Source organism: Mesoplodon densirostris, chromosome 9 (genome assembly GCF_025265405.1).
Source record: "Mesoplodon densirostris isolate mMesDen1 chromosome 9, mMesDen1 primary haplotype, whole genome shotgun sequence".
Taxonomy (NCBI): Eukaryota; Metazoa; Chordata; class Mammalia; order Artiodactyla; family Ziphiidae; genus Mesoplodon; species Mesoplodon densirostris.
In genome coordinates, this window is record NC_082669.1 from 51356419 (window position 1) to 51380403 (window position 23985).

Below are 23985 nucleotides of genomic sequence, written 5' to 3' on the forward strand. Positions count from 1 at the left end.
CCCTCTTAGTTTCAATATTGTGGCTTTACCCTCTTGTCTAGGTTGGCCTTGCGAAATCCTTTGTGTCGCTTTCACCAAGAAGTGGAGACTTTTCGGCATCGGGCCATCTCGGACACTTGGCTGACTGTGAACCGCATGGAGCAGTGCCGGACTGAATACAGAGGGGCGTTATTATGGATGAAGGACGTGTCCCAGGAGCTTGATCCAGACCTCTACAAGCAAATGGAGAAGTTCAGGAAGGTAGGAGATTTCATGAGGGTTAACAAAAGGGGTACCTGCTGGAAGGTAATGAGATGTGATTTGAATCCCTCTAGTAAAGAAGATGTAAATCAAAGGCACCAAGGATGCAATTAATCATTGCTGGTGTCTCTTTACATGACAGAATACCAATTAATGTGATCTATAATTCTCTAAGGATAAGATAGAAGAGACAGCTGGAAATTGCCGGGATTTAGTAACTGGTTTTAATTAAAGTCAGATTTTCATGTAATATGCACTTTTTGTAAGGCTGTCACTTGTAGATGCTTCTTCATGCATAACTAAAAATCAAGATTAGACCAAATGAAACTGGAAGGTAAGAACAGACTATTGGGGAAATCCTTTTTAATTGCTAATGAATATTAAAATTAATAGAGTAATAATGCGCTTTTGTTGCGTTTAGTTGTAGGATTAAATAATGTGGCATTGACTCCATGTGCAGTAGACCCTTCAGCTATTTGTATGGGCAAAATAGATAGCTGAGGAGATGGATATGCTCTTAAATTTCTCTGAAATGACTGGTGAGCAGCAGAGGAACAATGTTTCATTGTTTGTCTAAGTGTCCGTGTCCATTTAGCTGTTTGGAGATTTGGTCCTGCGAGGATACATTGCACCACTAGGTGGCAGTCATACACTGAATATTTATGAAAATGCAGCGAGATTTGTGTGTGTGTGTGTGTGTGTGTGTGTATAACCTTGGTAGGTCTTTGTTTGGTGGACTTGGATATATTTCAGGGTATGAAAGACCAAAAAATCAAGCAAATGTTAGGTTTGACATAATATTGTGTCAATTGTCTAACTCATTTCAAATGATCCATTTGTAATTGTGGTATTGCTTAAAATACCTAGATTTCTAAGTACATCATTGCAGAGCTGTGAATGGGGAACCCTGCTGGTGTGCAGGAGGTTAGATGTGTGGGCTGTGGGAGGATGGGGGGAATGTGTGGAGTGGGGGAAAAGAGGGACCTTCTGTTGCTTAAGAATAGGGTCACCAATTGTTGACCCAGGTATTAGATTGACACAAATTCTTTTAAAAGACAAGTTTTACTTTGGTTTGTAATTTAGAATCCATCTCTTTGAAGGGACTCAGAGTCCATTTTCTTTCTGATCGTAGATGGCATTAGTGTGTTAGCAATATCCAATTCCTTAGTAAGGCAGGTTTCTGAGCTCATGGAAAATCGGAACTGAGAAGTTCCTTAAAGATGAGCTAGTGAAACGCACTCATTCTATAAAAGAGAAAACCTAGGCCCCAAAATAGTAAATAAAACTTTTTGAAGGTTGATAGCTAGATGTTGGCAAGCCCAGGCTACATTTGAAATTTCCTGACATTTTAATCAGGCCGGTAGTTTGGTTTGTCTTTGACACTTTATTTGGGGGTTGGAGGAGGAAGGAGTGGAAAGGTTAAAAAAGGAAAAAGGGAACAAAAAACCCAACATTATCTGCAGGGTGTAATGCCAGTCACTGTCTATCTGTTACCTCCTTTAAGCCTCACAATAACCAAGACACAGATTTTATTTTACAGAGGAGGAAAACGATACCTAAGTAACTAGCACAAGATCAGACAGGGAAGTGAAAGTCAGAATCCTAGAAAATATGCATAATTTTTTCTTTAAGAGAGGAAAGGAAGGGAATTAAAGAACATACCTAAAATTGACAAAGGCATCATAGTAACAACTCTCCTGTGATTTATTCATTCAACAAACATTTATTGTGCACTTTCTATGTGCTAGGTAATAAAGTAAACATAAAATTATTTTGGAAGGCAGGAGAATTTCACGTGAAATTTTTGTGTTTATTTGGTTTTGTTTTGAAGGGTGGTTACTAGCTATGTAAGGATGAAATAAACCAAGCCCTTTGTCATTTGGTTTGAATGTTGAAACATTACCCAGTCTGTAGTGTCATCAATCTGTAGATTTTGGAAAATATGGGTTTAAAAAAAAAAATCCTTTGCCATGCAGAAGTAGCTGAAGCAATCCCTTACTCCACAATCCCACGTGTGCTGGATTTAATTTAATAGCTGAACATGGCCTACTTAGAATTTAGGGAAATAATGTTTTTAAAAGAAGTCTGTATTCAAGTGTATATTTGATTAGACTAGACTCTCCACAAGGACAGGGACACGGTTAGTTCTCTTTACTGACACAATCCCAGAGCCAGCCCAGCACCTAGTCCAAGTTAGCGCCCATATCAGATGGCCAGAAGCAAGCCAAGGCATTTGAGTGCCAGATTCATGCCTTCTCACACCTGTAGAGCTTTCCCACCACATGCAACTGACCTTATAATGTTTTGGAAATTGATATATACGGTTTTGCAGGTAAGAAGTAGCATTATTAGCTTGTGGCTTGCTGCCCTCTTTGGAATGAATTTAAATTGTGGAGGTTGCTGTATGCATGGAGTTCATAACATGAATCTTAACTTTGAGTCAGCTTTAGTGTTTTGTCCCAGTGGGATTCCATTTTAAACAGAGTCTCCATTTATCTCTCAGGAAAGTGTTACTGAAATGTGTTTTCTGAGTCCTCTGGGAGAGTGGTCCAGCTCCTTTGGAGTCACCGTGGGAGGGGGAATTTAGTCTCCTCAGAGCCAGCTGCCTCCCTCACATTCTAACTGATGAATCCTGAACTAAATTCTGTTCTTTGGGTTCATACTTTCTGAGGAAACAACATTCTAATTCATACTTCACAAGTGTGGCCCCCCACCCCGCGACTGGTTGCAATCTTTAGTGTGCACTTATTCATTTATTCATTCATCCAGCAAATGATATTGAAGCCCACCTTGTGCCAGGCCGCCTGCAGCGGGATACAGTAGTGAGTGAGCAGACACAGAGGCTGCCCTGCTGTCCCGGGCAGTCACTTGGAGACGGAGCAAGTAAACACGGTGTGGTAAGGTGAACCGTTGTCTCAGGTAGCACATGGTGCCACAGGAACACCCAGGGTGGGCTTCCTGGAGGAAGTGGCATCTAAAGGATGCCCTGAAGGATGAGAGGGAAGGAGCAGGGTGGAGGGACTAGGGACAGCAGAGCAGAGTGCCAGTCTGAGGAAGCAACGTGGACAGAGGCCTTTAGGTGAAGGCAAACAGGACGAGGTTAGCTCCTTTTAGGTCCCTGCAACCAGAGTGTGAAAGGCAAAGGGAGTTGGGGGCAGATAAGCAGACCACAGCTGAAGGGACATCTCCCTGAGGGCCGAGGGGAGTGAAGGGTGTTGAGAAGGGGAGGGGAATGATCCAATCTGTGTTCTCACAAGCTCGCTCAGATTTCAGTGGGGAGAAGGGATTGGAAGGGCCCAAGCCTTGAGGCTGGGCGAGCCACAGACGAGACAGGGGTACCCAGGGAATGAAGAGGGAAGTGGACCAGAGAGAAATAAATGTCCTGTTCTGACCTCCGCCAGACTCAGTAACAGCACCACGTTAATTACAGAGCTCTTCATTCGTTTTTAGAAATGAGCAGAATATGTATAAATAAATGAAGAGCAAGATCAAATGTACTTTCACTTCCAACCAAGGCTTTTTTCCTAGTGTTTTCAAGATGCTAAGCAACTTTTTAAATAACACCCAGTGAGCATGACCGAAATGATGAATGAAAAACTTAAAATTAAACAAAGCAAATGATCCGTTTTCATTCTGGCACCCTTTGAGCACACGGGCCCGATGACAGAGCTCTTGATGGCAACGTTAATAAGCATTTATTTTAACACCTTTACTGGAGTATAACTGCTTTACAATGGTGTGTTAGTTTCTGCTTTATAACAAAGTGAATCAGCTATACATATACATATGTTCCCACATCTCTTCCCTCTTGCGTCTCCCTCCCTCCCACCCTCCCTATCCCACCCCTCTAGGCGGTCACAAAGCACCGAGCTGATCTCCCTGTGCTATGTGGCTGCTTCCCACTAGCTATCTACCTTACGTTTGGTAGTGTACATATGTCCATGCCACTCTTGCTTTGTCACAGCTTACCCTAACCCATCCCCATATCCTCAAGTCCATGCTCTAGTAGGTCTGCGTCTTTATTCCCGTCTTACCCCTAGGTTCTTCATGACACTTTTTTCCTTAGATTCCATATATATGGAATCTAAGCATTTATTAAGTGCCTATCTTTGGGGATGGAAATACAAAGAGGTGGAAAAGCTTGATCTCAGCCCTCAAGAAGGACCCTGCTAGTCATCTGTTCCTTGTCAAAATTACCATGGTAAACAAGACACCTGGAGAGTGGGGCCGTGTGTAGCTCTTCTCCTAAAAACCAAATAATGGGAAGTGGTGGATGCATTTAAATGGGCAGGGCTGGGCTGCTGTTGCCATTGGAAACACTCCTGACAGTGTGATGCACCCCAGGAGGGAAATGGATGGGAGAGGAGGCCACAAAGTATTTTATGAGCAGTTACAACGTGTGATATATGTGCCCTTTGAAGGCAGAGTAAAAGGGTATAACTTAAAAATAGAAGTCAGCTTCTTGTAGCAGATTACATCAGCTTAAGTTGTGAGCTCACAGAAGAGCTTCTGCAGCCTGATGCCCTTGAGAGAGTCCTCCTGGGGTCAGTTAAGTGTCTTGTTTTTCCTGAAAGTCAGAAATGGGATAGAGGGTAATTATTCTAAATGGAATAAAAGCTGTGCTAGGTGTAAGAAAATAGTTCTGAATCCTCTAAAGAGATAATATGGAAATGTATATGTGGGCATTTGGATTAGTTGGAGTCCTTATAGACAAGGACAAGGGAACTGGCGTTTTAATGAGGGCCATTTATTAAGTGGCTTAATGAAATCCTACAGCATTTGTCTTGTGTTTCATCACCGTAATTCAAAAGGGTATCAAAAAGGTATTGTAGGGAATGTGAAAGATACACTGGTGTTCTCTAGCTTGTATCTATTTCAAAGAATGCTAGATTTTGGAGAGCTGTGAATCCGCTAGACATATTATCGAAGGGTATGTTACCGTGAGAAGGTTTGTTAACAAATGTTGGTGGCTTAATAGGTGCGGACATATTAGAGTCATCTTTCAGTGGTGTCCCTGTGTCCCCACTGAAGGTTGGGTCTGTGGAGCTTGATCAAGGACTAGTAAACAGCAGTATTGACATCAGAGGGGTTTTCTTCTTGTGGACAAAGACTTGGGTTAATTAATTTGACAGTATCATTAATTACTGCTGAAATCATTGGTCTTTGTCAGAGGTCGGGCTCTTTTAGCAATTGAGGGCAGGTCCCATGGGATCTGGAGATGCCAAGTAACGCAGGCATGTCACTGCTCAGCCATCTCCCTGTTCTGCAATAAAGACCTTTCCTTTTTGCCTGAGCCATCCAGCTTTTCAGGCTTAACCCAGTGTTCTGCCTCTGTTCAGGGCCAAGGGCGGGGCGGGGATCCACCCAGCAAGTTGTGTTGAGTGAGTGTGGAAAATGTCAGGATTGGGTCCATACAGTAGACCAGCAGTAAGTATCTGTGAAGGCAGTACCTTGACTCCCAGGGCTTTGCCCAATTCATACATGAAAACGGAGGGAGGATTTGACCCCTTGTCTCTCTGTCTTTTCTGGTTCTAAAATTCTCTGCACTGGCTTGAGTCCTCTGATGAGGTGAAAGTTCCTTTTGTAAAACTAACACACACTATCGTATCTGTTTCACAACCCTCCATTTTCATTTGTTGGTATTTGATGTGTGCTGGTTATTTGTTTTGGTTGTTTAACCAGGGTGCCTGTTTTTTGTGGTCCCCAAGAAGATTGAATCTAGCTGCTAGCCTCCACCCTTGGGTTGCTGTTTCTTTATACTACCTAAACGCCAAAAGAAAAACATGCTATTTTCACATGGCACGATGGGGAGGGGAACAGATCATTATGCCCTCGCTTTCATTTCTGAATTTCATGAGATGAGGCCTTTGCGGGCTTGTATGTCTTTATTGATTTTCTCCACTGAACTTGGTGAAGAGCAAAAATTAGTTTCAGGGTTAAGCCAAGACCATTTGGAAATGCATGCATGAAACAGCTAATTCTTGCAGAGCTGATGGCTGACTGGCTTCTGCTAGTGACTGGAAATAGAGAGGAGGAAGAAGCATGACCTCAGAGTGGGGTGGTGGTATGCTCTGTTCCCAGCCCTGCCTACACCAGCTGTGGCAGCTCCGATTGGGGTGATAAGCCGGTTGCAATTTCTCATCCACTCAAGGAGAGGGTAGGTACTAGATGATCACCAAGCTCTCTTCCAGCTGTAATATTTGTAGTTTTCCTCTAAATCGTTAAGCTCTAAAATCATTAAGCTCATCAGTAAAGAAGCATATACACTTGAGCAGGGCTAACGTGTCCTTTTGTGTAGTGTTTTCCTACTACAAGCAAGTTATGGTCTTGTTGCGTTTGCTTGGGCCTATTGCTGTTGCACTAATCTTGGACTCTGGAAAACAAGAATGTTTCACTCCTAATTCTTGGGTAGAGGAGCCCTTGGTGTTTACAAAGTGTTAATATTTGTCTCTTATTTAGATATTCATACTTTCACGAGGGTCAGAAACCTGTGGCCCATGGGCCAGCTGCCTAACACAACCATGCCCATTCATTTACTTATTGTCTGTGGCTTTCACAATTCCATGGCCGAGTCGAGTAGTTAAGGACAGAGACTGTGGTCTGCAAAGCCAAAATACTTATGTTCTGCCCCTTTACAGAAAAGTGTTTGCTGTCCTCTAATTTATAAGCACCTCCAGTACATGTTGAAGATGGTTTTTTATCATAAAATGTACCATCTTAACCATTTTTAAGTGTCCAGTTCAGTAGTGTTAAGTATATTCATATTGTTGTACACAGATCTCCAGAACTTTTTCATCTTGAAAACCTGAAACTCTATACCCATTAAACAACCACCCTCCATTTTCCCTTCCCCCAGCCACTGGTAACTATCATTCTACTTTCTGTTTTTAGGAATTTGACTACTTTAGATTACCTCATATAAGTGGAATCATGCAGTATTTCTCTTTTTGTGACTGGCTTATTTCACTTAGCATAATGTCCTCAATGTTCATCCATGTCATAGCATGTCGCAGGATTTCCTTCCTTTTTAAGGTTGAATAATCTATTGTATGTGTACACCACATTTTATTTATCTGTTTATCTATCAATGGACACATTTGGGTTGCTTCCATCCCTTGGCTATTGTAAATAAGGCTGCTACAAACGTTGGTGTGCAAATAACTCTTCAAGACCCTACTTTTAATTCCATATACATAATAAACAAATATAGTTTATTTTTAGTATTATAATTTCTCTTTAGTGTTTTATTTAATCCTGCCATTGAATAAAATTGAGACTCAGGCTATGCAAGCAAGGAGTCATTTGATTTTGATGTTATCATCTTGGAAGATACTATCTACACATACTAATTCATAATTCAGGGACTTCCTTGGTGGCGCAGTGGTTAAGAATCCTCCTGCCAATGCAGGGGACATGGGTTCGATCCCTGGTCTGGGAAGATGCCATATGCCACGGAGCAACTAAGCCCGTGAGCCACAACTACTGAGCCCCCGTGCCACAACTACTGAAGCCTGTGCGCCTAGAGCCTGTGCTCGGCAACAAGAGAAGCCACCGCAATGAGAAGCCCGTACACCACAACGAAGAGTAACCCCCATTCGCCGCAACTAGAGAAAGCCCTCACGCAGCAACAAAGACCCAGTGCAGCCAAAAAAATAATAATAATACACTTATTTTAAAAAATAATTCATAATTCATATTGTCTAATTTCTATAAGAATGGTAAATATTTGGACTTAAAAAAAAATAAACGTATGTAATACCGTAAAAGCTAACGTGTCAGCTTAAAGTAGATTTTTTTCCTCTGTCTTGAGAGAGGTATAAAATCTTTGCATATGGCATTTCTCTAACTGTTTGAAGGAAAAGCTTGCTTAACTCTCAAGTTTCAGAATGGACTCTGAGCAAAAGTTCATTATCAAAGTGTGAACTGATCCAGTCCAAAGATAGTTTTCCTTTTGCCAGATTGTCTGGCTTTTCTTCCTAAGACTTACATGTCTTGGATGGCATATGCAAGCCTGGTCTATAGAATTTCGTGGATGATAATATACAAAACATACAGATTTTACTGAGTAGAACCATCAGGTTCCAGACCGAAATCTTATAACCATGGCTTTCTCAGTGCCTCAGCAGCTAGAATCTCTCGGATGAATTCATTATTTCCATGTTTCATCACATTGTGTTTTTGGCTTCAGGTTCGGGGGGGTGGCTGGTGCCCATGACACCCTCCCCCCTTCTTGAAACCACAGACTACTCCATCTGCCTCTGTCTCCTTTCGGTAGCTCCTGTAGAAGATGTCATTTTAGATTATGGTTTAATGGAAAATTACTGTATTCAAGTAGTATGATATACTACTTACTGTCTCTATAGTTTGTCTCCAAGTCTGTCATGTCAGTATATCCCTCTAGATTACCCTGTTCCTTTCGGTTAACAGCTCAAATATCATCTTTCCCAGCTAGTCCTCTTATTCCCTCATGGTAACTTGGTTGCAGTTTTTACCATCTTCAAGAATTTAGTATAAAAGAAGACAGTTGCACCCTGGTGGGTTAACTTAACACCCTCTTTTTAAATATTTATGCTTTAGGGATCTATTCCACTATGCTATTATTCTTATTTTACAAAATGGTGGTTTACTTAGACACACAAAATAGAATGTGGATTTTATTTAATTTCAAACAGGAGCAATGCATCTACTATTGCCTGAATGCCAATAGCTTTATAGCACTGAAAGTTACTTTTATTTGAGTTAAGAGGAATTTTCTTCAAATACATTCTTCTTTCCAACCAGACTTTTCAGTGACAGAAAAAAATAATGATTTGATGGTTGTCTAAACTGTCACTTTTACATCTAACTGGATTTACAAATTGGCTATGGAGAGTTCATATTTCAGAAAGAAAGCTCTGAATCACAATCGCTTTAGGAAAACACCTGGGTTCTGTGTTAGTTTGTCATCAAGGTATATTGAAAGAATTTGAATACCACTTTTTAAATGATTGAGTTATTTTTGTGAACCCCTAATAAAGCATTCCTGACAAGATTTATCCGAGCAGTATTGGCCCCATAATGGAGTCATAGACTGTCAGTGGTTTCACAGGTTTTCCTGTCTGTCAGTAAAACTCAGAATCTCCTTCATCTCAAGTCCAAGTCCATCCACACCTCAGTGTTTGAACAATCAAAAGAACGAGTCAGTAGAAAACTGGTATTTTCCATTCACAGTTCTGAGTTTTTTAAAAAAAAAAAAAAGGTATTTGATGATTCCTTGATTTCTAGGGGACAGATGTAATTTTAATTTCAGAGGGAAATTAGCCAGGGAGGCCCCCATGTGACCCAGTATATGACCTGGGCATAGTAGCTCTGCTCACTAAAGCATGCATTATTCAGCTCACTCCTCTCAGAAGGCTTCCCTTTGCCTCCTTTAATGAGTTTTTAGTAAAAGTAAAACCTTAAACAGAAAGCATCAAAGTGTATGTGCTTACCCTTCTAGCATAAACTTTTCAGGACAATTCTGGGTATAAGAGTATTATCCCAAGTGAAAAAATTCTGTTTCCTATTCAACAATTATCCCACGCTTAATCATTATACAAGATAAATGAAACTCATATTTAGGAGCCCTAAAATCTTACACTGGCCAATTTTACATGGACTTAGGGAGCCCTAAGAAGAAGCGGACCCTTGAAAGGCCATTGGTATAACTTTGAAATGAAATTCCCACATGCATTAATCAGGCTTCTGTTGTTCTCATCAAATGAAATATGATTTTAGGGCTTGGTAACACTTCACAGTTGATTGGCTCTTTCTATCCAACTACCCATCTATCTGTCCATCCATCTATTTAAATTCACTCCCCAGCTGTGATTCTGAGACAACCATTGTCATTTAGATGCTGATTCCTTACTGTGGTTCTTCTGGTGACTGCTGACATTGGAATAAGGGATACTACTCAAGATAGATTAATTATATAAACAAATTGAGGGATGGGTTTTTTTTTTCTGCTTTGTTCTTTTAAATCTTTTTTTTTTTCCCCCTGGGCCTTTAGAGATGGGACTCTGCATTCTTATGAGCAAAAATAGTTCATGGGTATTAGTTCATGTTCTGAGAGGTCCAGGCAGAGACTTGAAAAATACCCACATCTAGGGAGGAAGAACCATATGGAAAGCCCATAGATGAATGCATGGGAAATAAATGAAGAAATTTCTCAAATAGACAGAAAGCTGAAAAGAAGTTAGTGGAGTAAAATATATTACATTTAGGATCTTGTTCCCTTTCAATTTTTTTTTTGTCTTAAATTAGGGAAAGAAAGATACAGGAGAACCTGGCAATAGTAATTGCTTCTAGGGCAGGGGACTAGATTAGAGAGGAGATGAGAGGAGTTAAGCAGAAATGAGAATGAGGTTGGAGTTTTACTATATTCCTTTCTGTGCCTCTTAAATTTTGTGCCATGTGCATGTGTTATCCTTAAAAGAATACGTATAAAAAATAATGAGAATAAATGAGATTACAGTGGGAACAGATAAGGTTTGGTAGAAGGAAAGGGATAATGACAGAAAACTCTCCTAATTTGACAAAAATGAGGAGGGTTTTTTGGTTTGTTTTTAATAATAATAAAGGGAAGAGAGAAGACAGGCGTTAGAGGCAAAGATGGGAAGCTGAGTTCCAAAGGTGATATCATACAGGCAGCCAGATGGAGGAGGTTGGAGGATGAAGTCATTTTCGAAAGCCGTCAGCAGGGAGAGTCATGTGAAGTGGCCAAGTCACCAAGGAATAAAAGTATCAAAAACAACGCCTGAGGGAAAACCACCAAAATCAAGAAAGATGAGAAAGTTTCCTTTAAAAGCCTTCACTGTTCTAAGAGAACTGGAATACGCAGTTATGCTTCTCCTCAAGGGACTGGGAAAAGGTGAAGAAGTAGAAAAATAACTTTTTCCATCCCCCCTCAACTGCGTCCTAGAAGGAATGAATTCTGTGTTTTGCACCAAGTGAGAATTTAGAGAAAATCCTTTCCCAAAGAAGAATCAAAGGGGGAGAGGACCGCTATTTCAGAGGGGATTGTCTTCACATTTTCCACCCATGCTGGGGCCTTTGAGTTGGGTTGCAGCATCTATAGGTTGATATTTGATCTCTTACCTTGGGGGTTTTCTGCTGCCTTCAATGACTTGGTCTGTGTTCATCATCCACTTCTTATTCTCATTCATGCTACTTAACAGGCTCAGAGAAAATTTTTCACTATAGCATCTCTCAACTCTCTTCTCTAAATCTAGCAATTTTATCAGTTCCTTTTTACTGGTAGTCTTCCAGGTTTTAGAAACTAAACCAAGAGTATTTATGTTTGTCATTAAAATTTCTTAAGAAGTAATATCAATTGCCATAAATCAATCTACATCCCTTTGGCTTCCTAGTATTTATTTATTACTAGTTTATTTTTCATATTCTCACAAGGGTCTTCTGCTGCTCAAGTGTAGAAAAAATGGAAATACATGCAGATTCTAAACCACACATATTTTTGTGCACACATTATGGACTGGGCTTCCACTCACAAAGTCTACAGGTCAAAATCAGATACAACAGGGAAGGCGTAAGGACATAGTCACTCCCAGGGTTTCCAGAGGCTGCAGAGCATACTCAGGTTTCACTGGAATTTTATCATGGTCACCATAAATCAAGTGTTTTAGAATAAGAAGTTGAAACACATCTTTAATTTTAAAGCTTTCCATATCTTCCTCATCCAGGCTGTGTAGGCGATACTTCCTCACCCTCCTTCCCCAAGCACTGCCAGGAAAAGCCAGTGATTTGTAAATTGAAGCTATGTCAGCAAAAGCATTTATTGCTACTTATTATCCGGGCCTCCGTCTGCTTTTAATTTTAATTCTCTGCTGAAAGAACTAGCTTTGCCTTAAAAAAATGTTTGCACATCTTCCACTTTACAATGAAAAGATAACAACTAAAAGTAGTGAAGTGAAGCCAGACAATGGTTAAGTTTCCTAAGTTAACCTCCCTCTTTCCCATCCGTAGTGTATTTTAGGTTTGGGCAAACCTCTTGGATACTGTATTGACCTACTTGTCACTCTTCTCTCCCTGGCATGCTCCCATTTCCCCCACCATTTTGCAATTTCAGCTAATAAATCATGTAAGTAAAGTAGACATTAAGAAATTGATGTTAGGAAAGAGGGTTTTGAAAATGGAATGAAGACTTGATTGACTTTTTCACTTATTCTTCAATCAAGAAAATGAGAACAACCAATTTCAAGAGAATGTTAAATATCAGTTGTGCAAAACTCGAAGTACTGTTCATTTTTTGTTTAAAGCTATCTTTTTCATGATACAAAAGCACAGCAGATATTTAAGCTCCATATTGGACAATATGATAAGTTTATTTATGTTAAGATAATTAACATATTTGAATTTTTTCCCAGCCTAGGGTTTTTCTTAGCATTCTGTCTTACAGATAAGATGTAGCAGCAACTTAAATATGTATACAGTGCAGGATATTTCTGATTAAATATTTGTAAGGTGTCTTCAGTTTACAAAGCTGTTTCATATTCATTACTTCATTGGAGCTACACAACTCTTCAGTGAGGGCATGAATTCTTTGTCCTGTTTCACAGCTAAGACCACTGTGGTGCCATGGGTCTGACTGACTTGCCCATAGCCACATATGTGAGTCAGTATTCGACCCAAGTCCTCTGACTCCACAGTCAATGATCTTCCCACCACCTCTGCCTTGAGTTCCCCCAAATCCGATAAAGGGATCCCTATGTAGTGCTTAGTCGCTGTGGGAGAAAATGTTTCTGTGGTGGAAGAGACCAAGCCTCACATTAAAGTAGCAGCTACCTCTTCCAGCACGTTCCACATCTTCTGTTCTCATTTTCTCTGATCCCAAGGGCTCATTTTTACCAGTACCGTTAAAGAGTTGTTCAGACTTTTTTTACTTCTCACCAAGCCAGCCCATCAATCTGTCTGCCTTCTGAGCATCTAGTCATGTTCTGTGTTTGGCTTTTAGCATTTCTCCTGTTCCATCTTATCCTGTGAGTGCAATTTTCAGTAAAATGGCTGGTGTCTCCACATGGGTTCCTTGGGGCCAGGTGCCTGAATCCCACAGCAGTATACTTTCTAGAGCCCCCAAGCCTGAACAGATGGTATAAGGCTCAAGGATGGAAAGTTGACATCACAAAGGCCAGCACCCAGCCAAGGATCCTGTGTATCAGCTTGTAGGTTTAAAGCCAGTACACTGCAGAAAGATTAGTAGTCATAAGAGAAGAGTAACAGAGACCCTACAACAAATAGGCACAGAAAGATAGGTGGCCTCCTGCCACATTTTCAGTAAAGGACATTTTCCTACGTACCCAACTAACCCTGAGTTAGGGCCTCTCTGGCCTGTGTTGTGTATAAGAATCCTCTGAGAAGTGAATTGGACATGGAGAATTCTGGGTCCCACCTAAGGATTCTGATTCAGGAAGCCGGAGGTGGGACCCAAGAGTCTGATTTTTTTTTTTTTTTTTTTTTTTTTGGCTGTGTTGGGCTTCGTTGCTGCATGCGGGCTTTCTCTAGTTGCAGTGAGCGGGGGCTAATCTTCCTTGTGGTGCACGGGCTTCTCATTGCAGTGGCTTCTCTTGTTGCGGAGCACAGGCTCTTGGCGCACAGGCTTCAGTAGTTGTGGCACACGGGCTCAGTACTTGTGGCTTGTGGGCTCTAGAGCACAGGCTCAGTAGTTGTGGCTTGCAGGCTCTAGAGCTCAGGCTCAGTAGTTGTGGCACACGGGCTTAGTTGCTCCGCAGCATGTGGGACCTTCCTGGACCAGGGATCAAACCCATGTCCTGTACATTGGCAGGCAGACTCTTAACCACTGAGCCACCAGGGAAGTCCTGAGTCTGATTTTTAATGAGCTTCCAAGGTGATTTCCTTGCCTGGGGTCCATGGATCACACCTTGAGACATATTTTCCCAGCACACCACTGTGGAATAACTGATGCTCCAATGATGAGTGATCCATCAAAAAAGGTGATTTTGTTCTGTTTAACAAGACAAGATATCCCTGAAGACAGGTGTCAAATGTATGAAGATTTCTTATTTTTAAAGTTGTTTTAAAAAATAAAGTTGAATTATATGGAAAAGTCACGTAAATGAAACCCCCCAAATTCTACTATACTAAGCATTATGGTGCTTTTTGGTACTTATCATAAATGTTTGCTTAAACCCTAGAGCCTAGAGATTTGTATATCACTGACACTCACATACACTTACTTTGCTCATCTACAATCAATATTAACCTTGCTAATTAAATCTCTTCTCCCATTTGAACTAAACTTTCCTTAATGCTCTTCTGGTTGACTCAGAAAACTGAAAGAGCTGGGATGGAGCCTCAGGTTAGTTAATATCTAGAGTTGATTACTCAGGATCATGCTGCTTTGTGAGCATGTAGCAAACAGTTCCGAGAATTAATTTACACATGTTAAATACAGGGAATTTTCCAGGAGCAATCTGGCACTGTTAGTGTCCCAATATGCATGTTAAAAAAAAAAAAAAAAAGCCTGCAGCATCACAAATAAATCCTCCCCCTCTGCATCCTTCCTCGCTCATGTGGCTTGACTATTGCCTGTAGCTGGTCTGTCCTCTTAGGACTAGATCAGCCTGAGACAGAGAAGTCTTCAGCACCAGGTCCTGCAACACTGCCGTCGTTTTACTCTGTGGTTTGTTACAGCTAGCATTGTTCATGAGCAATGACGTCCTAGCTTTGAGTTACTTCCTGCAGTGAATACCAAGATGTTGAGAAAGAGTCACGGAGGGTGTGAAAACAAAATTTTTCATTTGTCCCAGAATGACATCCTGTGCTTGTGGGGATGCGTTAGAGGCTGTGAAATCAAAAATGAAGAATTTCAGGAACAGAGTGCTTTGACATTTCTTGACAGATGGGCAGACACTCTTGAATAGGACAACAGAAACTTTGAAGTTGAATGTATCAGTAGAAATGATGAAAAAATTAGCAAATATATTATTAAAAGTTTATCTTGTGCCAGCTACTATTCTAAGTATTTTTTTTTTTTTTTTTTTTTTGCTGTATGCGGGCCTCTCACTTCTGTGGCCTCTCCCGTTGTGGAGCACAGGCTCCGGACGCACAGGCTCAGCGGCCATGGCTCACGGGCCCAGCCGCTCCGCGGCATGTGGGATCTTCCCGGACCGGGGCACGAACCCGTGTCCCCTGCATCGGCAGGCGGACACTCAACCACTGCGCCACCAGTGAAGCCCTATTCTAAGTATTTTATATGAATAGGCTCATCAGAATTCTCTAGAGGGTAGATACTATGATCCCCTCTTCATGGATGAGGATTTTGAAGTTTAAGGAGGTTAAGTAACTTCCTCATTGTCACACAGAATGTGTCAGGGCCAGGTGGGAAGGGGTTGTCACATGTATCCATACATCTTATTTTCTAGACCCAAAGCAGCTTCTTTCTGAGCATGTGTGGTGGGGACTTCTGGACTTGTCAGTTAAATGAGGTTAAATAGCCTCTCTTGCTTCAGTTTAAATGTTGAGTCTGTTCAAAATTCTGCTTCCTGTTAGCACTGGTTGAAATAGTCCCTTTTGGGATGCTCTTTTAGAAGTTCACCCCCGCTTATCCTGCCCTGGAGGGCATTGGCTGACTGTGTCCTGGAGGGGCCAGGGGAGATGGTGTCCTTGAAGCCCGTGGCTGGGTTAACGCCTGGTCTCTTTCCTCTGCTCTGGCAACATTCTAGGAGCCTTAGCCACCTTACCCTGATGAATCAGCCTAATGGCAACTCAGACTACGTTAGGCTCCAGTTTGGCCCCAGTTGGAGCCAAGAACACTCCCCGGAAAGAACACTAACCAGCTGCCTTAACCACCTTCCTTCTCCTTCCACAGGGCATGTGAGATCCTCTGGATTTCTTCTTTTCCACACCCTGAGAGCCCAGGGAGATTCTAGGGAGCTGAATTCAGCCCTCCATTGTCAACTGCATTCATTGCTTTACTTGGATGCAGCTGACCTTATTTAGATTACAGACAGGCTTGAGAGGTAACCCTCTTGCAAATTCCCAAGCAGGTAGTGGGGCAGACCACATTCTACCTTTAGTTTTTCCCTCAGCACTTTCCCTCCCTGGAACAAAGTTGGGCCCCCTGTGTCACTGCACCCTTCCCTGATAGACTGCCCAGCCAGAGAGGATGGGCAGGCTTTCTCCCTTCCAACCACAAGAAAAGTATGATCCAGTCCACCTACTAAAGTGGGAGAGAAAAACTGTGTAGTGCTTTATTGCCTAGCAAAGTGAATTTCAAGCTTGTTATCTTGCTGCAGACTTGAAAACCTCATTTGGTCTGTCAGGAGCTGGAAAGTACCACTTTCTCTCTGTATTTCTCTGGTAACAGTCCAAATGAACAGCCTCCCACAGATCCCAGGCAGATCTGTGCCCCAGGCTGACAATGGAGAAGGTCAGGTACATGGACAGGCAAACAGAAAAGCACACTGACTATTTCCAAAAAAGATTAATTTCCCACAACTGGAACATTCGCTATGTAGGCTTTCATCCGCTATACTCACTGACCATGAAAGTGAATGAAATTTGTGATTTTTTGCAGTGATAGAAAGGAACAGTGATAAAAATAAATCAGACATGAAACACTGCACTTTAGTCCAGAAGAAATCTGCAGTTACAAAAGTAGAAGCCAATGCTATCAGCAGATTTCCTGAAAAATAACAATTAACAGTGAGAAAGTAGAAAAGCATGACAAACCATGAAGGTATACTGGTTAACTGGATACATAGCAGAGGGGCCCAGCATCTCCAGCTGAAACTCAACCAGTATTCCCAACTGTGGCTTAAATCTTCATGAAACTCTTGCATTATGTCCAAGAATCTAAAATGGCCGTAAGTAGACAACTGTATTAAATCCAGTTTCCTATATCTATGTGTTCTTTCAGAACCTTTTACATTATACCTCGTCAAGTTTCATCTCTCTGATTCTCCTCAAAACCCCTTTTGTATTTATCAACCTTCACATGGCAAGTGCAGCATCCTACTTCCCTGCCCTTCCTGGTTGTATCATCCAAACAGGAAGTCTCTTCCTTGACTTCCTCCCTGTCAATTTATGGCCACTACCTTCCCTAAGCCTGGCTTAAAACCCAGAACTTCCAGGAGTTCACTTTTAGGTTAATATGCTCCTATGTAATGGTTCTAATGTAGTATTTTGTACTTGTTCTAATGTATTTTTCTTTCCTTCAGGTATGCTAAAGGCTCTCAAAGAGTCTTGCCTCCATGTCACCCTCCAAACACGACACTGTGCTTTATCTCAAATATTTAGCAAATCCTTTTCATTTGCCCTGCTTTCTTAATTTATTTTTATCTACAGTGTATGGTGGGAGGGTCAGATTGGATTAAAATATTTCTAACCTTATTTCTACTTCATTCCAGTTTTCTAACATTTTTGTCAAAACACTGGATATATGTTTCAGACTGCAAATAGAAGCATGTATCTTCTTTATAAAAGAGAAATCTGTAGTTAGGAGGAGCTTGTTTTTGAATGTGTATGGCTGGTTTACAGTCACCCAAACATGAAGCCTTTGTGATGAGTGATGAAGGCTTTATATAACTGAGCTTAAACTATTCGCTTGTTTTTTGAGCCATGACTATGTGCTCGGTGCTAGATATGCAAGATGAGCTGTGAGGGGAGTGATGGTTAACACATCCTGGGCCAGGCCCTGGGCCAAGAAATTTTGCATGCATTACTTTACTAGGCTTCTCAACAATTCTGTGAAACGGCCAGTATTAAAAACCCCACTTTACCTTTTTGGGTAGGATACAGCCTAAATCTGTAGTGAGATGTTTTTGTGTGCCTCCCCTTAAAACATTAAGAGGTAAGGAGATGGGAAGGAGTTCTTTCTCCCTTGACTAGAATAGCAGAGGACAGGGTAGAAGGGTTTGTAAAGGAGGGAGGATCGGGGAGACTGGGTCAGGGGAGAGGAAGTCCAGAGCAGGACTTGTAGATGTGAAGCGATAGCTCATCGCTGTTTGCTTTCTCGTTGCCAGGGAATCAAGCACACACAAAATAAGCAGTGTTACTACCTTTCCACCTGTGCCCCTGACACTTGGCTTTCTCTGTAGCTACTTCTCTATCGAGGAGGTGTATCAGATAGACACTGAAGGGACAGAGTAGGGTTGCAGGGTCCCTACCCTGAAGAGGTTTCCAGACAGTCGGGAAGAAAAGTGGACACACACATGATTAAAACCAGTGCAGGGAACTACACCCAAAGTCTCGGACATAGAGAAGAAATGATTAATTTCTCAGCTATTCACCATTCTGCTGCTTCTGGTAAATTTCCTTTCTCCTTCCCTCATCCCACTGACTGGTGCCTTTTCTTTCTCGAACTGACTAACAGGGCATTCCTCACAATCTTCATCAGGTCCTCTGTTCATCCTCCTCACATTCTTTAAGCAACCTAATCAGCTCTCATGATTTCATTTCCACAATCTCAGTGTGGACTGCAAGATCTCTCTCTGTTTAAGCCTGATTTCTCACTTAAGATATATGAGAACTTCTGGGAAACACTCAGGTCTCCTCACAGGCCACACTACAGTGTCCCAGCTACTCAACATGACATTGCCGGCTCTCGATTTCCAGTGTCCTCCCAGACAGCCCTTTTTTTGTTTTGTTTTGTTTTTTTTACAACTTACCACATTTGTTGATTGGCCCTACCTGTCTTCTAGGCCCCAAACTCAAAGCCTGACTCATTCCTAAGCATCATCCCCTTTGTCCTGTCAGCCATCATATCCTGCTTGGAATCCCTTCAAAATTCTCCTTGCATTGGTCCCTTCCTCTTGCTTCTCATTGTGGCCACCCAATCTTGGATTTTCATTACCTGGGGCTTTAATGAAAGATCTCCTAACAGATGTGTCTGTCTGTCTGTCTGTCTGTCTGTCTCTCTCTCTCTCTCTCTCTCACACACACACACACACACACACTTAACCGAAATTATAGCGTCTCTGAACAGCGGTCTTGTCATGCTGCGTCTCTGCTTAAGGATCTACTGTGCTTATCTATTAGCCTCCCAACCCTCTGTGTTCTCCATGACCGTGCCCACTTTGTCTACCCAGTGCTGGCCCACACTCCCTCAGAGTAAAACTGAAGCTCTTCAGTCTGTATTATCAGACCAGGTTGCAGCACTACTTGGTGATAAAGATCCTGAAGAAATTATTCATGTGGGAAGAGTCCTAAGGGAGCTGAGAAGCATCCCCCGCTTTCTGTAGATTTTAAAGCAGTAAGAGGTAGACATGTTTGGATGTTTTAGATGTGGGAGCCAATGGATGATCTTGCTGTGTCCCCTTTAGATCTAAGTGTGTATCTGTCCACATGAGAGTTGCAGTTTTTCTAGTGAAGAGATCTGGAAAGCCTTTAACATTTAAGCCAAAGAGGTAAGTACTCCATTAACCTTATCTGGCTGCATCGTTTCTACTTAATAATGAGATGTGCATGTTTCCTCTAGATTGGGCCCAGTACACCCTATGAGGAACTTGTGTTAGATTTGTGACTCCAATTGGTACCCTTTATTGTTTTTTTCCAACCTCTGCTTCAATTAGAAATCATGTTCCTTTTTCATGTGTTCTGTCAAGCGTTTTTATATACCTGTTTGTGCATTAGTTGAGAATCCCTTGTCATTTAGAGAATGATTCTTTTCTCAAAAGCACTTGACAACATTGCTGTTACTCATCGTCTTCCTGTGAATCAGACCAGCAAGCCCTACCTTGTCCTTTTCACATCATATGGCCTTCCCTCTCTAAAGGCAGAGTTTTTTCTTGAAACACTGGTCAGAATTCTGGTACCCTTCCCACCAATCTCCTAGAAAGAGTCTCCCAGAGGGACAGACTGACCATTCTATGAAGAACAGGAGCTACAAAATTAATGGGAATGTTGATTCAAGGAAGGAATCAGTTTTTTTTTTTTTTTTTTTCTTTTTGCGGTATGCGGGCCTCTCACTGTTGTGGCCTCTCCCGTTGCGGAGCACAGGCTCCGGACGCGCAGGCCCAGCGGCCATGGCTCACGGGCCCAGCCGCTCCGCGGCCTATGGGATCCTCCCAGATCGGGGCACGAACCCGTATCCCCTGCATCGACAGGCGGACTCTCAACCACTGCGCCACCAGGGAGGCCCGGAATCAGGTTTTTAAAAGGAGATGTTTTAAGATTCATTTCAGCATGGGTGCCTAGATGTTTCCCTTCTCTGTGGCAATATTTGTGGGGTTTTTTTTTTTTTTACCATTTTGCTTTGATTCTGGAGCAAAAAGTTACACTTACAAAGAAAGCACTCACTTCAAAGATAAATCAGCTGACTATATGTCAGCAGAAACTCTAGGCTTACTTTTCATTCTTTGATCTTCCTTCAGTGATTTCACTGACCAATTATTGAGTGACCCTGTTGGAACAGTTATACAGTTTAGTCGGGGAGGTAAGACATACACTCATCAGAGAGAAAAAATACGTGTGATGGCTTCGTGTTCAGATGAGTAGTAGAGTCCATGTATGGCATTTCCCTAGATTCCTATCGTCCCAGAACTTCATGGGGACATGAAGTTCTATCTAATTTGGAAGAACTTGCCAATTTATTCTAAACTAAATGTATTTCTATCATAGTTAAAATTGCATAAGCCAGATGCAGGAAGGATCTCTAATAATAACTACTCACACTCTGAGCATTCCATTTTCTTCATCTTCCACTTTTTAAGTCACAGCCTGTGTGCTGTGAGAGAGGCATTGTAAGGAGGGAAGCAGAGACTTCCAGAGTTTGGTTCACACGTGGTCACATCGGAGAGCCTGACACAACTGGGCATAGACCTACCTTCCTGCTGACTCCAAATCTAGTGTCCCTTTCATCCTGAGCTTGACTTAGTAGAGAGATGGTTTCGAGACCAGTCATACCAGCCAAGTTTTCTGGCCGGAAGACAGCAGGAAATAAGCTTGAAGTTACTGCTGGATACTAAGGCTCTGCTTATTTTTAGGGAAGATAACAAGAAAAAACAAGCATTATAATGACTACCCTCATACAGGAAAGCTAGAGATACTGCCATGTTTCGGAGAGATGGTGTGTGTGTTTGTGTGTGTCTCTGTGTGTCGTGTGTCTGTGTGTAAGAGCACACACGCAACACATGCATGCTCAAAACCAGCAGTGTGTCTGCTTCTAAGATGTTCCCTGCCTGTCTTTCCACAACTAAACCTCGGTTGGAAGCCATGGGCTAGGTTTGCGCTGTACTTCTGCAGGATACTTTAATCCAGCAGCTCTCCTGCAAGTCAGCACCTTACAGCAGCTTCTTCACTGTTGCAAAATAATCCCCGGGTTTCTTTGTGCTCTGCTTTAGAAATTTTCATTCTCCACTTGGTGTAACTCATTCTCCAAACATGTGTCATTTTCCTCCCATTTGAACACACTGGTGTTAGGCAACCTTGAGGGCACACAGCTTAATAAGAGACAGCAATTTCAAGAAAAACAAATCATAGATATATGTAAGTAATAGGTAAAAACGTGTAGATATCAACATGTAACATTCCCCCAAGGCATTTCCTGGCTATCTGGCCATCTCATGACATGGTACTATTTTACATAAATTGGACAAGCTGACTTGCGTTACTTTTCACAAGCTTACATTAATACTGTCATTCAATCCATTGTAATGAAAGAGGAAGAGCAGTACTTCAATTAGCAGGTGTCTTTAGGTGTTAGCATTCACCCATTTGACAAATCTTTTGAGTCCCTACTCTGTACACAGCACTAGGGATCCAGTGCTGAGCCACACAGACATGATCCCTGCCCTGGGGGGGGTGGATCTAATAGGGAGATAGGCATGCATTAACGATTTCATATAGAGGAATACGGAATTTAAAATCATGACATATTCTATGAAAGAATCGACAGGATTGGAATACAGAGCCCACACAAAGGGACTGGTCTTGGTAGGAAGATGAAAGAGAGAAAGGGTGGGTGTAAATGATGGAAAGACTGTGGAGATGATAATAGGAAAATTAGGGAGTTCCCATATGGTGGCTCCAGTTTTCTTGAAGTATCAGGAATAGATATCCCCTGAGAATAAAGGGAAAAAAGAAGAGTTGGGTTTAAGAAGACAGGCAAGGGGCTTCCCTGGTGGCGCAGTGGTTGAGAGTCTGCCTGCCGATGCAGGGGACGCGGGTTCGTGCCCCAGTCCGGGAGGATCCCACATGCCGCAGAGCGGCTGGGCCCGTGAGCCATGGCCGCTGAGCCTGTGCGTCCAGAGCCTGTGCTCCGCAACGGGAGAGGCCACAACAGTGAGAGACCCACGTACCGCAAAAAAAAAAAAAAAAAAGACAGGCAAAGGCATGATGTACTTGACTAAAGAAACGTTTAGTGGCATGAGTGCCTGAATGAGGGTAGTCATCAGGGCCACTGTGTACAGCTGTGCAGGCATTGCACAAGGTTGCCATACCTCAGAGGGGAACTGTTCACATCATAAACATCATAGATTTATATATTTATTATGGCAAGTTTCTGGCAGATGGCAGTAAAGTACCTTGTTCTTGCAAAATCAAGATACCACCACAGCTTTCTGACAGAGAAGCAAAGTGTCTTGAGGAAGGGATGTCTTGTTCTAATTCACACTCAGGAACCACGTGATACTTGTATTGTTACTCATGCAGTTACAAGATAATACCTCTCTGCCCCAGTGGTTGATTTTTCTTCAGCAGCACACATGTTGCTGCAGGCACAGACATGGAGAAGATAGGAGATTGGTTCCACTCATAGTTGGTTCCTCCCATGGTTGGAGTTTTCTAGGAAGTTATGACATGAGTAGAAACAAGAAGTGCCAAAGTAGCCAAAGAGTGTTTGAGATGATGCCCATACAATCCAAGCTAGACAAAGAGGAAAGTGAGGACAGAGGTCAGTGGATCTGAAGCATCAATGAGAATGAAGCCCTGGCTATTAGCTATTATCCTGGGGGGTTCCAGAGAAAGTGAGTCTTGAAGATGGGAAGCTGTGATCAAAGAGGATGGTATTTGATTGGTGATTTTGGAGGTAGGAAGTTTCTGGTGATGTCAAGGTCGGCGTGGGGCAGAGAAGAGTGCACTGTTGATATACTTAGTATTTACTCATTGTAATAATAAGGAAACCTTGTACTTTTCCCCCTTTAATTATCAATGTGCTCAAAATCTAAAACAGAAAAGAAATAATATCCCAAGAACTAAAGAGTATTATTATCTCCACTTTCTGCATTTGAGCTCTAAAATATGGAAGAAATTAAACAGAAACCATGATTAGTGTTTTAAAATACACTTTTATGTATACATGCTTTCTTAGATGTTGCTTAACTATTTCTTAGAAATTACTGAGGATTTTAATTATTTTACTCTTTAATGATCTGAAAAATATTTTAGCTCTGTTATTTAGGCAAAACAATTTCAACATCTATTTTTTTAAGATTCTGAGACATTGAAGAATACTTATGATTTATCATTCTAGAAACTTTACAGGTAATTCCTCACAGTTTGACCTGTATTATTTCAGAATTGTGCTTCTTGGAATAAACACAGTATTTTTAATGATTTCCTCTATGGCAGAGGTAGAGATATTGTACCTTTCTTGATGCCTGGTGACATATTGGAAAGGCTTGTTTTAAAAATAAGTGGTGTGTGTGTGTGTGTGTGTGTGTGTGTGTGTGTGTGTGTGTGTGTGTCTACATTATTGCTCAAGGGTAGAAAAGGGTAGTATCGAGACTCAAAAAATTACTTTTGAAAATA

The 23985-nt window shown here is 41.8% G+C and overlaps 1 protein-coding gene across 2 annotated transcripts in view; it reads left to right on the forward strand.

The window, feature by feature from the left end:
- The window catches only part of ICA1 (islet cell autoantigen 1), a 153321-nt gene that overhangs the window by 36851 nt on the left and 92485 nt on the right, over positions 1 to 23985 (forward strand). For both annotated transcript variants that reach the window (XM_060108014.1, XM_060108015.1), the window contains one exon: positions 42 to 240. In XM_060108014.1, the coding sequence (XP_059963997.1) occupies positions 42 to 240 (199 nt within the window). The remainder of the gene's footprint in view (positions 1 to 41; positions 241 to 23985) is intronic.